The sequence below is a fragment of the Aureococcus anophagefferens genome, assembly GCF_000186865.1.
Source record: "Aureococcus anophagefferens unplaced genomic scaffold AURANscaffold_5, whole genome shotgun sequence".
In the NCBI taxonomy this organism is placed as follows: Eukaryota; class Pelagophyceae; order Pelagomonadales; family Pelagomonadaceae; genus Aureococcus; species Aureococcus anophagefferens.
Genome location: NW_008705565.1, coordinates 692,491 through 709,059, shown reverse-complemented (window position 1 = coordinate 709,059; position 16,569 = coordinate 692,491). Strand labels below are relative to the sequence as shown.

At 71.1% G+C, this 16,569-nt stretch overlaps 4 protein-coding genes across 4 annotated transcripts; 3 read left to right on the top strand and 1 right to left on the bottom strand.

Moving 5' to 3' along the window:
* Nucleotides 1-6,821: 6,821 nt before the first annotated feature.
* On the top strand, nt 6,822-7,902 carry AURANDRAFT_23143 (hypothetical protein; the record flags this gene model as incomplete). Its single annotated transcript, XM_009037041.1, has 2 exons — nt 6,822-6,893; nt 6,961-7,902. Coding segments are annotated over 2 exons (1,014 nt in total), but the record flags the coding sequence as incomplete, so codon positions are not given.
* A 1,085-nt stretch (nt 7,903-8,987) lies between these two features.
* AURANDRAFT_62538 (hypothetical protein) lies at nt 8,988-9,527 on the bottom strand (the record flags this gene model as incomplete). Its single annotated transcript, XM_009036620.1, has 1 exon — nt 8,988-9,527. The coding sequence occupies one exon, from the start codon at nt 9,525-9,527 to the stop codon at nt 8,988-8,990; it is 540 nt and encodes a 179-aa protein (XP_009034868.1).
* Nucleotides 9,528-10,341: 814 nt separating this feature from the next.
* On the top strand, nt 10,342-11,802 carry AURANDRAFT_23536 (hypothetical protein; the record flags this gene model as incomplete). The annotated part of the gene is made up of 1 exon (XM_009037042.1): nt 10,342-11,802. One exon carries the CDS (start codon nt 10,342-10,344, stop codon nt 11,800-11,802), a length of 1,461 nt encoding a protein of 486 aa, XP_009035290.1.
* Nucleotides 11,803-12,036: 234 nt separating this feature from the next.
* AURANDRAFT_71128 (hypothetical protein) lies at nt 12,037-14,949 on the top strand (the record flags this gene model as incomplete). The annotated part of the gene is made up of 2 exons (XM_009037043.1): nt 12,037-14,578; nt 14,671-14,949. The coding sequence occupies 2 exons, from the start codon at nt 12,037-12,039 to the stop codon at nt 14,913-14,915; spliced, it is 2,787 nt and encodes a 928-aa protein (XP_009035291.1).
* Nucleotides 14,950-16,569: the final 1,620 nt, after the last annotated feature.

The window sequence follows — 16,569 nt, the reverse complement described above, 5'->3', positions numbered from 1 at the left end:
CGCGCGGGCGGCGTCGACGCGCGGCGCCGGAACGTCGCAGCGCGGCGCCGCGCGGAGCCACCGCGGCCGCGGCGCGCGCGTCGGCCCCGCGCCGGCGCACTCGCAGGACCGCCGCGCGCCGGGCTTGGCGCCGTCGGCGGGGAGCGCGCCGCGGCGGCACGTCGCCGCGCCGGCGTTGACGCCGTCGCCGGCGAGCCGCGTCGCGACGGCGGCGCCCCAGCGGCCGCCGCCGCGCGACGACCCGAAGCGCACGACGCCGCCGGGGCAGTGGCACGTGCCGTTCTCGCTCGCGCAGCGCGCCCAGGCGCGGTCGTCGCCGGCGGCGGCGCGGCAGAGGAACGCGAGCAGCAGCCGCATCGGTGATGCAGCCTACATGTGTGAGCTATCGTTCCATCGCACGCTGCAAAAATCGTATACTCGAGTACCTTCACCTCTGACCTGCCGCGCGCTAGGAATAGGATGGCATCCAGCCACCGTAAAGTCCAGGCGTACCAGGGCTCGTGAAACACCATGGCGGCGCCGGCCCCGGTGGCGCGGTCGGAGACCCTGGGCCGCATCTCGGCGGCGACGCACATGCTCGCGAAGATGCGCCTCTCCGTCGACCGCCTCCACAAATGCGAGGTCGACCCGGAGCTGCTGCGCGGCATCTCGATGATGACGCTGCTGCGATCGGACACGTTCCAGGGCCACGACCTCGCGGGCAAGACCTTCGACGACAACGCGGCCCACGAACTGTACGCCTGCTCGCGCCCGACGGGCCAGCTCGACCTCTTCGTGTCCCACAGCTGGCGCGCGAGCTCGAGCGGCAAGTGGCTCGCCTTGAATGTGCGAATGAACGGCTCCACGGCCGCGGTCGCGTCCGTCGTCGTCGCGGGGGCCCTCGCGGCGGCGCGGCGGCAGGGCCTGCTCCCCGCGGGCGGCGGCTACCGCGACGAGCACCTCGACGAGCGCCTCGAGTTCGGCGTGCCCTACGCGCTCCTCGGGGGCCTGGGCGCCTTCGCCTTTTGTCTTTTCTTCGCGCACCGCGTGGGCTGCGTCGGCGAGCAGTCGGCCTTCTGCGACAAGATGTGCGTGCACCAGACCGACGCGTACAAGAAGCAGGCGGCCATCGACTCCTTCAGCGGTTTCATCGGCAAGTCCCGCGAAATGGTCGTGCTCTGGTCGCCGGAGTACTTTCGGCGGCTCTGGTGCACCTTCGAGATCGCGTCCTTCCTCCACATCCAGCGGAACAACCCGGACGCGAAGCTGACGATCCTGCCCCTGCTGTTGAACGACGTCATGCTCGTGTCGTTCTGCTGCCTGCTCGTCTACTGCCTCCTCGTCGTCGCGCTGCTCGCGTCGGGCGCGTGGGACGGCGTCGAGCGGAGCCTCGGGTCGCGCGCGGGCGAGGCGCTCGTGCTGTGCGGCCTCGCGTTCGTGCCGCTGACGTGGCTCGCGGCGGCGGCGCGCGCCTACGCGCGGGACCGCGACGCCGCGCTCGACGACCTCGAGCGCTTCTCGATCCGCGACGCGGGCGTCTTCCTCGAGTCGGACCGGGACGTCGTCACGGAGGTCATCAACAAGTGGTTCGTCGTCGAATCCGAGGACGGCGCGGCGCCGCCCGAGGGCCGGGCCATGGACTTCTTCGACCGGTCCGTCCGCGGCTTCGTGCGGAACAGGGTCGCGCGGTCGCTGGGCGTCCGGACCGCGGGCGGCGGGCGCTGCGCGCGGAACCGGCCGCTGCCCTACGCGCGCGGCGTGCTCGCGTCCTTCCCGGCGTTCTGGCTCGGCCTCGACTACCTCGCGTCGTTGCGGCCCGCGCCGGCGCGGCTGCAGCTCTCGCTGGCGATCCCCTGCGTCGTCACGGTGCCGTTCCTGCTGCTGCCGACGCTCGCGTTCCTCGTCTTCGCCGTCTCCGGCGCGACGCGGCCGCCGACGAAGAAGCTCGGCCAGGTCGCGCCGCTGGACGCTTCGGGCAGCTTCTCCCGGTCGCGGCGGAGAGCGAAGAGCGCCGCGGAGTTCGTGAAAGCGGAGGCCTTGGTCTTCGCGGACCCCGTCAACGTGGCCCTCGGCGGCGGCTTCACGGCGCTCGGCGTCGCGCTGGGGACGAGCGTGTCCGCGGCGGCCTACGTCGCGCCGCCCTACGGCTCCGTCGTCGCGCTCGCGGCCTGCGGCGCCGCGACCGCCGCGGTCTACGGCGAGTCGCGGTCCAACGCGGCTGCGGAGGACCGCGCGGCCCTCGCGGACGCGCACGACAAGTGTTCGATCTAGTCGGTACTACGTCGGTCTTGCTTTTTGGGGGGGGGGCGCGTCGTGGATGCCCTACGCCGCCATCGCGTCCTTCTTGTCCTTCTTGGCGGGCCCGTGGACGCACGCGAGGATGCGGCTCACGAAGCGCGGGAACTGGTCCTTGTCGAAGGTGAGGGGCTGCCGCATGCGCTCGGGCAGGCAGTCGGCGCCCTCCGTGGCCTCGAAGTAGACGAGGTCGTCGTCGGGGTCGATGGTCAGGTAGAACTTGAGCTCGCGGTCGAAGAAGTGCGAGCTCGCGACGCAGTCGAACTCGCGGCCGTCGTCCTCGATGTCGGCCTCCTCGACGCGGAAGCCCGTGAGCAGCGCGAAGACGCCGCTCCGCTCCTCGGCGGCGCGGCGCAGCGCGGACTCCTCCTTGAGCTTCTCGGAGGCCCTCTTCGCGCGCTTCCGGTCGGCCCGCGCCGCGTCCTCCGCCGCCTCGTGCTCCTTGCCGAGCTTCTCGTAGAGGCCCTTCCACTTCTTGGCCTCCTTCGACGCGCCGTCCGTGGCCCGCGGCGACGCGGAGCTCGCGTCGCCGTCGCTCGAGTCGCCGTCGTCGCGCGGCCGCTTCGACCGCGGCTTGTGGGACGCGGGCTTGCGCGCCGCGGGCTTGCGCGAGTAGGCCGACGACGCGCGCGACTCGTCGTCGCTCGACTCGAACGTGGGCGCCGCCGTCTTCTTCGCGCTCTTCTTCTTCGAGCGCTTGCGGGGCTCCATGCGGATCTCGGACATCTTCAGCGGGCCCGGGTCCTTGTAGTCGACGGCCGCGCGCTTCCGCGTGCTCGTGCGCGGCGTCGGCGCGCCGATGCCTCCATCGCTGCGCGGCGACGCGTCGCTCCGCGGCGACGCGAGCTCGGCCTCCGAAGAGTCGGCCATGCTCTTTTTGAGTTTGACTCGGCTGGCAGTTGCTGTCGATGTTGAGCTCTTGTTGATCTCGTGTTGAACCAAGACGGGGAGGCCTACGGGGGGTTACGGCTCGCACTTCTCGACGCCCAGCGACGAGGCGAAGCGGTTCCGCGAGGGCCGCCGCGGGAAGGGCGACGGGTTCCGGCTCCGCGAGTTGGCCCGCGGCCGCCCGCCCGGCGCGGTGGAGGCGAGGAAGATGCCGAGCACGGCGAGGACGACGACGAGCGCGAGGAGCGCGCCGGAGCGCGGCACGGCGCCGTCGAGGACGTCGTCCGCCGCCGTCGGCAGCGTCGTCGCGTCGGGCCGCGCCTTGGTCGCGCGCGGCGGCGGCCGCCGCGGCGGCGGAGTCCGCGACGCCGGCGCGCCGAGCACGGCCCCCAACGTCCAATCGAGCTCGACGCCGTGGACATCGACGGCGACGGCGACGGCGTTCGCCGCCGGGTCCACGCCGTAGACGTCGCCCAACAGCAGGGACGCGTAGGCGAGCTCGAAGCACCGCCTCGGCAGCTCCCGCCGCCGCCGGTCCGCGTCGCCCTGGAACGCGTCCCAGGGCCCGTCGAGGCCCGCGACGACCTGGATCAGCGACCCCGGCGCGGCGCAGAGCGCCGCCGACGCCGCCGCCGCCGCGTCCAAGGACGGCGCGGGCCACTGCTTGCGGAACGGCTCGAAGGCCGCGCGCGGCGCGGCGCCGGCGACCCACGCCGTCGCGCCGTCGTCGGCGCCGGCGCGCTCCGCGACGTCCGCGGCGCGGGGCAGCGCCGTCTGCAGCGTGCGCCAGGCGTAGTAGTAGAGCGACGTCGCCACGTAGCGCGCGCCCGGCTCGAGCGCCAAAGGCGGCAGCTCGGCGCCGCCGGCCTTGGCGTCCGCGGGCAGGCCGCAGGTCTGCAGCGCGTACTTGCGCGCCGACTCGCGGTCCGGCGCCTCGCGCCGCTTCCGCCGCTCGCGGTGGCAGTCGCCGAAGCCCAGCGCCGTCGCGATCGAGTCCGCGCACGCGCGGAAGTCGCCCGTTCCCTCGGCCGTCGCGCCGCGCGCGGGCAGGGGCCGCCGGTGGCCCCGCGGCGCGCAGGGGTCGGCCACGGCCTCGGGGCCGAGGCGCGCGTCGAGGGACTCGAGGAAGGCGTCGTACTTGGCCGCGACGGCCTCGATGCCGTAGCCGAGGTACGTCCGCGTCTCGAAGTCGACGGCCTCGAGCGGCGCCGTCGCCGCGCGGCGGTTGCTCCGTATGGGCGCCGCTATTTGGGTGGAGGCGCCGCCCAGGTCCAACGCGCCAAAAACCAAATCGAAGGACTGGCGCTCCTGGAATTTCCGCGCCGCGTCGACGGTGCCCATCGCGTAGTTCGCGGCGAGCCCCGCGAAGAAGGCCTCGTCCTCGCCGGAGATCGTGCGCAGGTCGCGCCGGTCCACGGTGAAGGCGCCGCCGCTCAGGACGGCGAAGCAGTCGTCGTAGAGGCGCCGCGCCGCGGCCGCGTCCGCGAGGCGCATGCCCGCAGTGGCGTAGAGTCGCAGCGGCGTCCGCGTCCACTCGGCCTCGGGCACGCGGTCCGCGGCGAAGTCGACGAGCGGCCGCAGGTAGGCCGCCAGCGCCTCCCGCGACGACCCGACGAGCTGCGCGAGGCCCGGCCCGTGCTTCGCGCCGCGGGACCCGGCCATGTCGACGTCGCTGAGCTTCTCGTAGACGTAGACCCGCGAGCCCGTGGACCCGGCGTCGACGATGACGGAGAAGCGCGACTCCATGAGGGTGCGCGCCTGCGTCGCGCAGACCAGGGCTGCCATGGCTGCGCCCGCGCGCCAGGCGCGCAGCGGCCGCGCCATGTCCACGTCCTTGCGAAAGTTTTTGCGATCGACGCGATGGCTGCCCGGGTGCGACCCGACTGAGCGCTGCTCGGCAGCCTCGCGCCGCGCTGCAACGACACCATGCCCTACGCGCACGCGACGGGCGCGACGATCCACTACCTCACGGCCCCGGCGCGGCCGACGTGCCCGCCGGGGACGCCTTGCGTGGTGTTCATCCACGGCGGCGGCGGCAGCGCGTACGTGTGGCTGCACCAGCTGCCTTTCTTCGCGGCGTCGGGCTTCTACGCCGTGGCTCTGTCGGTGCGCGGCTGGGGCCAGAGCCGGCTCGAGGTCGAGGACGCGGAGCTCTTCTCGAGCGGCTACCTGGCCGAGGACGTGTGCTGCGTGCTCGACGCCGTCGGCGCGCGGCGCGCGGCGCTCGTCGGCCACAGTATCGGCGGCTTCTGGTGCGCGCGCATGCTCGCGGAGTGGCCCGACCGCGTCACGCACTGCGTCTTCAGCAACACGTTCTACGGCCTGGTCGACGACTCGGACGTCTCGAAATTCGGCGAGCGGTGGATCTCCCGGTACGTCGACCGCGGCGCGGGCCCCGCGGACGCCGTGAAGGGGCCGGGCCGCGACGACATCGCCGACGCCGTCAAGGACGCGCTGAAACCGCCGGACTCGCTCCGCGTCTCGCGGACGCAGGCGCAGGGCCGGAGCCGCTACCCGACGCCGCCGGACAACTTCTCCGAGCGGTTCCGCGCCGAGCGGCCGGAGATGTGCTGGCTCTTCGACGCGACGAACGACGGCAACGCGCAGGTCGCCGCCCTCGGGCTCAAGCGCCGATTCCGCGCGCTCCACGCCGAGGGCGCGATCGGGCCGGCGAAGCTCCGGGCCAAGCGCGACCGCGGCGCCCGTCTTTCTTTTCCCGCTACGTCGCGACGTTCGCGGTAGGTTCGCCGGCCCCTTGCTCTTCACGGCGACGGAGTGCGACTCGTCCGTGCACTGGGAATTGGTCGCCCTCGTCGCGCGGCAATGCGCCGGCGACACGACGTTCCACGTGTGGCGGGGCGACCTGCGCCACGCGCCCTACATCGAGGACGCGAAGCAGTTCAACTACGGCGTGCTGGCCTTTCTGCAGGACCGGCCCATCGCCTACTGCCCCTCGAGGGACGACGGCGCGCCGGATCTGCTGAAGGTGGTGCGGGACAACATCGAGGTCCAGGCGCGGACGCTCGGCCGCATCCAGGCGAACCTGGAGGATCCCAAGAGCCCGCCGACGTTGCAGCTCCCCGGGCGGTTCCTCGTGGCGGACTCCCAGCAGCGCCACCCGGCGAACAACGCGGACGTCCGAGTGCACCTCGCGAGGGCGTATTCCCAGCAGCGGCAGCACCTGCGGCCGCCGAGCCCGCCGCGTAAGGGGTAGTTCGCCGGGCGTCGGCGACGGGGGGGTGTTGTGGCAGCTAGTGAAGCGTGATGCTCAGGTGTGATGCCCAGGCGTGTTGGTGTGATGCCCACGCTTCACTAGTGGCAGCCGGCGACGATGCGCGCGCGCGTTTCCCGGCGCCGCGCCCGTTCAACGACTTGATCGACGGGTAAACGTTCGCGGCACCTGAAACATCGCCGGCTCGGGCCCGCTCCCGGCATCGGCCGAGATCGCACGACGTGGGAATTTGGCACGGAGGACTCAGACAACAAACCAAAGCAAGCGCCCGTCGCAAAAACCACAAACATGTCTGCCATTTCTGCCATGGATTCCCTCCCGCCCTGCGAGAACAAGCAGGGCTTCGATCGCATCATCCTCGCGCGCGCGCCGCGTCACCCACCATCGCCGCTTCGGCGCTGCTGCCCCGACGCGCGAACCCCCGCAGGTCACGGGCGGGGCGGGCTTCATCGCGTCGCACGTCGTCATCCTGCTCGCGAAGAAGCGCGGCCCCGGCGTCGTCGCTCCCCGGCCCGTCGACGCGCGCCCGCTCGACGCCGAACCCGCGCAGGTACCCGCAGTACAAGATCGTCAACTTCGACCGGCTCGACTACTGCGCGTGCATCGAGAACCTCAACGAGGTCGCGAAGCTGCCCAACTACAAGTTCGTCAAGGGCGACATCTGCTCCGCGGACCTCGTGAACTTTGTGCTCGAGACCGAGGAGGTCGACACGATCATGCACTTCGCGGCGCAGACGCACGTGGACAACTCCTTCGGCAACTCGTTCCAGTTCACGCGGAACAACATCATGGGCACGCACGTCCTCCTCGAGGCCGCCAAGGTCCACTCCATCAAGCGCTTCGTCCACGTGAGCACGGACGAGGTCTACGGCGAGGGCGAGAACATGGAGACGGAGCCCATGATCGAGGACCACGTCCTCGAGCCCACGAACCCCTACGCGGCGACGAAGGCGGCGGCCGAGTTCCTCGTCAAGTCCTACCACCGCTCCTTCCAGCTGCCCATCATCATCACGCGCGGCAACAACGTCTACGGGCCGCACCAGTTCCCCGAGAAGCTCATCCCCAAGTTCGTCAACCAGCTCGCGCGCGGCCGGCCCGTGACGCTCCACGGCACGGGCGCCAACACGCGCAACTTCCTCTACGTCGAGGACGTCGCGCGCGCCTTCGACTGCATCCTCCACAAGGCCGCCGTCGGCAAGATCTACAACATCGGCGGCTGCAACGAGCGGTCGAACCTCAGCGTCGCCAAGGAGCTCATCCGTATCATGGGGCTCTCCGACAACGAGTCGTCGCTCATCACCTTCGTGCCGGACCGCGCCTTCAACGACCTCCGCTACACGATCGACAACTCCGAGCTCGCGAAGCTCGGCTGGAAGGAGCTCATGTCCTGGGAGGAGGGCCTCGCGACGACGGTCGAGTGGTACCGCAAATACTCGAACCGCTACAAGGACATCGAGCGCGCCTTGGTCGCGCACCCGCGAATCGAGTCCGCCGTCTCCGCCATTTAGGAACCGTCGCGCGTCCTCCCGCTACAGTTCCCCTCATTTCTATCGTGCCACGAGCCGCGCCCGGCCTCCGGCGGCCGTATCGTCCTCTTAGACGACGCGTCGCCAGTACGACCGCATCGCGCCCAGGCACGACGCCAAGAACCCGGGCGGCGCCGCGGCGCCGTCGCGTCTTCGCTTCCGCGGCGGCGCGGCCGGCTCGGCCTCGGCGTCGTCGCGGCCGCGCTTCCGCGGCGGCGCGGCCGGCTCGGCCTTGGAGGCCTTGGTCGCCTTCTTGGCCCGGGGCGTCTTCGGGGGCGCCTTGGCGGCCGGCTTGCAGGTTTTGGCGGCCGCCGGCTTCTTCATCGCCGGCTTCTTCTGGGCGGCCGCCGGCTTCTTCTTCTGGGCGGCCGCCGGCTTCTTCGCGGCGGTCGCGGGAGGCGCGTCGTCGTCCGGCGCGAGGATCGCGTCGACCTCGTCGAGGTCGAGGTGCTCCGCGTCGCCGTCGTCGTAGACGACGCGGAAGAAATCTTCGCCGTCGTAGGAGTCGACGCGGCCGACGAACGGCGCGAGCTCGCCCGTGTTTTCGTCTATAAATTCCTTGACGACGCGTTTACCGACGCGCGCGAATCGCGGCTCTCGTTTTTCGCGGAGGCCGCGGTCGTACGCCGCGCGCGCGTCCGGGTCGAGGAGCGTCGCTTTTGCGTCGTTGAGAAGTGCCATCGCCTCCTCCTTTTGCTGCGACCCGCCGCCCTTGTCGCCGTGAAGGGCGAGCGCTTGGTCTCGATACTCGGCTTTGATCGTGTCCATTGGGGCGTCCTCGTCGACGCCGATGCGCTCGTAGTTCGTTTTCGCGCGGAGGATCGACCTGATAGTCCTGCGGAGGAGCGCAGAACTTCCCCGCGACATCGGCGGCGCTTGGGTAGTCGGCACGTGGGCCGTCGGCGCGCGCTCAGAGCTCATGCTCTCGACTCCTCGGAGGAGCCTGCTCTGCCACTCGTTTCGCTCGCCAAGCCGCAGAGAGATTCGTCCCAAGCACTGCAAGTTTGGGCTCACGCGTCGTGGCGTTTCACAGGTCCCGCCGACAAACACGAGAAACAAAAAAGCCCTTACCAGCAGTAGGCCCGGTCGACCTTGGCCGGGAGCGTGCCGTCGTCCGCGGCCGGGCACGACTCCGTCAGGAAGGCCGCGTGCGTCGTGAGGCACTCCGAGCACGAAAAGTCCGCGACGGGGTTGTCGCCGCGGTCGTCTCCGCAGGACGCGTTGAGCGCCGACCGGCAGGCGTCGTCGAGCGCGCGCGGCGACTCGATGCCGGCGAGCTTCTGCGGCGCGTAGGTGCAGGTCCGCGTCGGTGTCGACTCGTAGCCGCTCGCGAGGCACTGCGTGTTGAAGGGCCCCGTCGGGGCCGACGACGACGTGCCGTAGAAGGTCTCCCAGCGGCCCTCGGCGACGGCGCTCAAGGCGTCGAAGTCGTCGAGGAACGCGTCCATGACCGCCCGCAGGAACGCGAGGTAGAGCTTGCCGTCTCTCACGGCCCAGACGGACTGGTTCGCCGGCGGGCCGACGTAGTCCTTGGCCCAGGGCCAGCCCGCCGTCGCGTTCGCCGTCGCCATGGGCGCGTCGCCGCCCTTCGCGAACTCCGACGACATGCCGTAGGAGCAGAAGCCGCCGAAGCGCGGCGCGTACTTGGACGGGCTCGCCTCGAAGGCCTCGAGGTTCGCCTTGGACGCGAACCAGAAGACGCTCTGGAAGCTGTTGCCGTCGGAGGCGTCGACGGACGTGAGCGACGACGCGTACGCGGACGAGCCGTAGACCGGCGCCGCGCCGGCCGCGAGCGAGAAGTAGGCGACGACGTCGACGCCGCCGAGGACGACGTCGTCGATGCCGTCGACGTGGCCGTGCTCGCCGGCCTTGGCGTGCGAGTCCGTGTAGCGGTGCTCGACGAAGGTCTTCGCGGCGGTCGAGGACACCGCGGCGAAGGACGCCGTCGCGCCGCGGCGGTCCCCGCGGGCGCTCGCGAAGGCGGCCGCGCCGAGCACGGCGGCCGCGGCGACGGCACTGAGAGCTGCGAACCGCGTCCGGCGCGGGGCGAGAGCGCTTGGGGCTGCCATCGTACCCAAAATCGGGCTTCAATTGCCGTGCAGCATGCAGTCCGACTCGGATCGCGATATCGAGCCAGCTTGCCCTCAGCCATCAGCTATGGCTAGAGCGAGCTCGTGCACCGCTATGGCACGACCGCAGCGCGCCACCGCAATGCTCTGCCTGCTCCTCGTCCAAACCGCCGCGGCGGGCCTGCCGCCGGCGACGCCCGGGGGCGCGGTGGGTCCGCGCGCCGTCGGCCGCGGCGCCAAGGCGCCGGCGAGCATGTCCAACGTCGCGCCGCTGCTGAGCTTCGGGCGGCGGTCCATGGAGGCGGCGGAGGTCGAGCGGGAGGCGCGGCGGCTCGCGGCGGCGCGGAGCGCCATGGCCGCGGAGGACCTCGCCGGCGGCCTGAGCCCGTCGCTCGGCAGCCTCGTCGCGCGGGCCTGGTGGCTGTCCGTCGTCTTCGCGCCCGTCTACGGCACCTGCGGCCTCGCCTGGCTCGTGCCGGCGTTCCGCCGGCGCGTCTGGTACCGCCTCCTGACGACGTGCCTCGGCGCGAGCGGCGCGTGCTTCGTCAAGTGGGCGCAGTGGTCCGCGACGCGGAGCGACCTCTTCCCCGACGCGTTGTGCGCGGAGCTCGGCGGCCTCCAGGCCGACGCGCCGCGCCACGGCTGGAGCCACACGCGGTGCCTCGTGGAGGCCGCCGTCGGCTGCCGCGTCGAGGACTACTTCGAGGCCTTCGAGCGGCGGCCGCTCGCGTCGGGGTCCATCGCGCAGGTCCACCGCGCGTCGCGCCGCGGCGTCGACGTCGCCGTCAAGGTGCGCCACCCGCGCGTCGCCTTCCAGATGCGCGTCGACTCGCGGCTGATGGTGCTCGGCGCGAAATGCGTCGAGGCGCTGCCGGGGCTCCGGGGTTTACGTTTATCGGACACGGTGCACCAGTTCTCCGCGTCGCTCGCGCAGCAGTCGCGGCTGGACCGCGAGGCGGACGCGCTGCGCGCATTCGAGCGCAACTTCCGGGGCTGGCACGACGTCAACTTCCCGCGGCCCCTGCTGGCGACGCCGGGCGTCATCGTCGAGTCGTTCGCGCGGGGGACGCTGGTCAACGGCTTGGCGCGCGACGCCAAGGTCCGCGGCGACCTCACGCCGCGGGAGCGGCGCAACGGCGCGCACCTCGTGAACCGCGGCGAGGACATCTATTTGAAGATGCTGCTGGAGGACAAGCTCATGCACGCGGACCTCCACCCGGGCAATTTGTTGCTCGACGACCGCGGCGGCGCGTTGCGCATCAACGTCGTCGACGCGGGCATGGTCGCGGTGCTGTCCGACGACGAGTGCGAGGCCTTCGTGGGCCTCATCGAAGCGCTCGGCGCGGCGGACGCGGCGGCGGCCGCGCGGTGCGTGCGCCGCTTCGACCCGGCGAACGACGCGTCGATGTCGGACGACGCGAAGCGCGCGTTCGACGCGGACGTCGCGGCGCTCTTCGCGACGTCGTGCCGCGGCTACGGCACGGGCGTCGACTTCGGCGAGGTCGTGCGCGGCGTGCTGACGCTCATCCGCGCGCACCGCGTCCGCATCTCCGCCGTCTACGCGACGCTCATCATCAACGCGCTGTGCCTCGACGGCATGGCGGGGGACCTCCTGCCGGGCTACTCGGTCCTCGACGGCGCGCGGCCCCTCCTGTCGACGCACCGCTGGCTCGTGTCGGACCGGGGCGCGCCCCGGAGGACAAAGTGGTGGCGGCCGCGGCTCGGGCCCGCGCTCTTCCGCCGCGTGTGCCTGCCCGTCGCCTGGAGGCTGAAGAAGATCCACGACGCGCGCGTGAAGCGGGGCATCATGTAACCGTGGGGGGGAAGGGCGTTTTCCCTGCTGGCTCATCGCTGTCGCGGTGCCGGCTAGAGGTGCGACGCGTGCCGCGCGCCGCGATAAAACTCGCGATCGGCGATTCTCAGAGTTTTGCCTGAATAAATTTTTTGCGCACTGACGGATTGGCCTCCTTCTCCGAGCGTGGCTGGTTGATCGTCGAGGTCCGACCCGATTTGTCACTGCGCCCGCTCGGCTCGATTGTGAACAAACATGGGCCGCCATCGATCGAAGCATCTCGCCCTCGTCCTCGTCGCCCTCGGCGTCGTCGCGACCGCACAGAACACGCCGGACCTCCCCGCGTGGAACTTCGGGGACGAGGCGTGCCCGAGCAAGTACCCCTCGGAGGCCGAAACGTCCGAGAAGCCCGGCTCCGCCACCACGAACATGGCCTGCGCGGGCATCCACGACCCGACGCACCTCGTCGCCACGTCGAACGGGCACCTCGCGGTCTTCGCGTCGGGCCAGGGGGTCTGCGGGGAGTCGATCGTCGTCAAGTACATGGCGCCCGGCTCGAACAAGTGGGTGCAGAAGGCGCCGCTCTTCGACGGCTGCGCGCGCTCGGACGCGCCCGCGTGGATGCGCGGCCTCCAGGGCGACGGCCTCGGCGACTTCGACGCGCCCGCCGTCGTCTACGAGGCCGGCGCGACGCCCGCGGAGGACGTGTGGACGCTCTACTCGTCGGTCTACGTCTCCAAGTTCACGCCCGCGGGCGCCGACGAGCCGCCCGCGCAGGCCTGCATCGCGCGGTCTGTGGCTATAGGCGCCATCGAGGACCCGGACCTCGTCTGGGCCCACGACGACAAGCCCGTCTACTGCTCGAACATGGAGTACGATAGCGAGGGCGTCCCGTCGGGCTACCGCTACCGGACCGAGGCGCAGTACGTCAACGCCGTCGACGACGGCTTCGGCATCGACCCCGCGATCTACAAGAGCGCGGACGGGTCGAAGACCTACATGACCTGGGGCTCGGGTGTCGTTCACTCCGTACGGCTCGACGCGACGGGCCACGTGGTTCCGGCCGCGACGCTCGACGACGGCTCCGGGCCGGGCAAGCAGGCCAAGAACGACCCGGCGTACCCCGTGCTCTCGCGCGGCAGCGACGGCTTCAACGAGGCGCCCTACGTCTACTACCACGACGGCTGGTACTACTTGTGGGTCAACTGGTTCGCCTGCTGCGCCGGGAGCTGCTCGAGTTACGAGATCCGCGTCGGGCGGTCGCGGTCGCCGACGTCGGGCTTCGTCGACAAGGACGGCCACGCCATGGACGACGAGGAGTCGGCGACGTGCGCGTACAACATCGACGGCGAGGCGAGCGACTGCGCCGGCGGCAGCGTCTTCCTCCTCGGGTCCAAGACCACCAAGGTCATCGGCCCGGGCCACCCGGGCGTCCTCAAATACGGCGAAACGCACGTTTTCACGGCGCACTACTACGACTTCGCCGACGGCGGCGCGGGCAAGCTCGCGGCGTGGTACATGACCTTCGACAATAACGGCTGGCCCGTCCTCGGCGACTACTGGGACGTCTGCGACTTCACGGGCTGCGACGCGTCCACGGTCTCGACGGCCTGCGCCTGCCCGACCTGCGTTGACGACGCGCCCACGCCTTCGCCGCCGACGCCGAGGCCCGCGGCCGAGCCCACGCCCTCGCCGCCGACGCCACGGCCCGTGGCCAAGCCGACGCCGACGCCGCCGACGCCGGACGACGACGGCACGTGCGTCGACTCGCAGACGTTCACGTGGAAGCAGAACAAAGGATGCGACTTCGTGTACGAGAGCCCGCGGCAGTGCTCGGAAGACAACGCCGACGGCGTCTCGGGCGAGGACGACTGCCCCCTCGCCTGCGGCGCGACGACGTGCTACGGCGGCGGCGATCCCGCGTGCCTCACGTGCGACGTCGTCGTGGGCTCCGCGGATTCGAACGCCTGCCCCGGGGGCTCGGAGAAGCTCCGCGCGGCGGCCGCGTGCCGCGCGGCGCTGAAAGACGTCGGCATCTGGGGTTGGTCCTGGGAGGGGGAGGAGAACGACCGGGACTGGCCCTCGGGCTGCTACTCCATGGAAAATGACGAGGCAGTCTTCTTCAACGCCCACGCGAGCGGGCGCGCGAACGAGGAGGCAACTCCGATCTGCGGCAAGGCCGGCTGGCAGGCGGCGCTGCCCTCCACACGCATCCTCTTTATCGGCGATTCCGATGCCGACTTCTGGGTCACCGAGCACTTTGCGAACTCGGTCAACGTCGCCGTCGGCGGCTACACGTGCAAGGACGCGCAGAACTACCTGGCGGACATGCTCGACGCGTTCAAGCCCGAGTGGGTTTCGATAGTATGCGGCGAGAACGACCTGGCCTCGGGCACGTCCGCCGCGAAGGTAGCGGAGCGCATGGCGGGCATCGCCGACGACGTCGTCGCCGCGGGCGCGAAGATGCTGGTCTGGGGCTGCAAGCCCGAGCCGGACACCAAGTCGCTGCACAAGAAGTACCGCGACTACGACGCGAGCCTGCGATCGATGGCCGAGTCGCGCGGCGGCGACGTCGTCTTCGTCGACGTGTATCCTGCTTTCGAGGCTATCGGCAACCCATACTCGCTGTACCAGAGCGACGAGCTCCACCTTTCGGCGGAGGGCTACCGGCTGTGGGACGCGTGGGCGAAGGCGGCGTTCGCGGACACGACGGACTGCGTGATCTGGCAGGGGGGCGCGTGCACGTCCGGCGGGGGCGGCGCGCCGACGCCGACGACGACGACGAAAGCCAGCGGCGGCGAGACCTCAGAGTCGAGCGACGGCTCAAATATTTCGAGGGCGCCGCGCGCCGCCGCGATCGTCGCCGCGATGATCGTTGTTCTGTTATAGGCTCCGGCTGCGCGGGACACAACAAGAAGACGTGCAAGAAGCAGACGTGTTCCTGCGCATGGAAGAAAGGGACGTGCGCGGCGACGAACAAAAAAACCTGTAAGAAGAACAAAAAAAATTGCGTGTGGAAGCAACCTACCTGCCAGGTCAAGGAAGAGTTTTGCGGTGCTTTTAGCACAAAGTCCGCATGCAAGAAGCAACGGAAGACCTGCAAGTGGAAGAAGGAGAAGTGCCTCGCCAAGTGAGCACCAAGAAGCGCGAAGTAAGATACTCGAAGCCAGGTGGTTTAGCACGGGCTCGGCGCGGGTCGCTTGGGGGCCGCGGCGGGGGAGGACAGGAGGCGGCGACGGGCGTCGTCGTGGGGCGCGGCGGCGGCTCGGGGTTCGCGGCGAGGGGGCGCGGCGCGGGGGCTTCTTTCGGCGGGCCCTACTCGGTCTGGAGCGGGTTGGCGCCGCACCACGACGCGGCGGCGTCGAAGAAGTAGGGGAGGAGCTGGTCGTCGGGCAGGGCGACGCCGCCGTTGAGGCGCGTGTGGAGCTCGACCCACTCGCGCTTGTTCGCGGCGACGTACTCCGCGGGCGCGTAGGAGCCCCAGAGGTGGGCCGTGCGCTTCGCGACCTGGGCGTCGGCGAAGCCGCGGACCTCCGGGTGCGCGCCGATGAGGCGCCGCGCGGCGTTGATGTACTGGGTCCACTTGCGGTCGTGGATGGACACGCGGGGCACCTCGGCGCCCCAGAGGTCGTCCGCGAGCTTGGGGTCGTGGGCGTTCGCGACGCCAAAGGCGAAGACGTTGGCGTAGAACTTGGCGTACTCGAGCACGGACGACCCGAAGAAGTAGTTGAAGGCGTCGGCGTCGATCTCCGCGTCCGCGAGGTACATGAGGTTCGGCGCGAGGTAGTTGGTCTCCATGACCTCGGAGACGCCCGTGAGCTTCTCGCAGAGCGTCGTGTTCCGCGTGAAGCCGACGCAGGCGATGACGGCGTCGCACTTGAGCACCGTGCCGTCGTCGAGCGTCGCCGCGCCCGGCGAGAGGGACGCGACCGTGCGCGGCACGGCCGTGCTCAGCTTGCCGAGGTGGTGCGCGACCCACCAGACGTCGCTCACGGAGATGGTGTGGCCGTCGTGCTTGATCTTCTGGGGCCAGACGTCCGGGGGCGCCGCGCCCGACTGGCCGTACAACTTCTGCCACTGGCGCATCTGCTTGACGTTCGTCGACGTGTCGTGCGCGAACTCGGCGTCGAAGGGCTTCACGAAGTTGAGGTAGTCGATGATCTTCGGGCAGACCGTGCCCGCGCGGCGCGCGACGACCGTGACCTTGGCCGCGCCGTGCTCGAGGGCCGTGCGGCAGTTCTCGACCGCGAAGGCGCCGAAGCCGACGACGACGACGTGCTTGCCGCGGAAGTCGAAGCCCGCCAAGTCGTCCGCGAGGCCGCGCTTGACGACGCCGCCCGCGGCCTCGAAGTCCTTCTGGCCGTCGTAGGCGACGGCGCGCGGCAGGCCGACGCGGTCGTTGCAGCAGACGACGACGCCGCGCGCCTGGACCATGCACGCGGCCCCGTCGGCCGTCGCCAACACGACGTGGCCGCCCTTGCCGTCCAACACCTTGGCGACGGCGACGAGGCGTCGCGCGCGCTCGGCCGCGGTCTCGCGCGCGCCGCGCGCCGCGGCGGCCCGAACCCGACGTTGGAGGCCCGCGCGGCGCTCCAGCTCGGCCTCATGGAGCTCACGGCCGCGCGCGCGGGCGCCGGCGGCGCCGCGGCGCCGCGGCGCGCCGCGCGGAATCTCGCGCGCGCGGCCGCGCCGCGCGGCGCGGCGCCGCCGGCGACGGCGGCCATCGCGCTCGCGCGCCTCGGCGAGGCGCGCCTGCTCGCGGGCGAGCCGCACCGCGCCGTCGTCGCG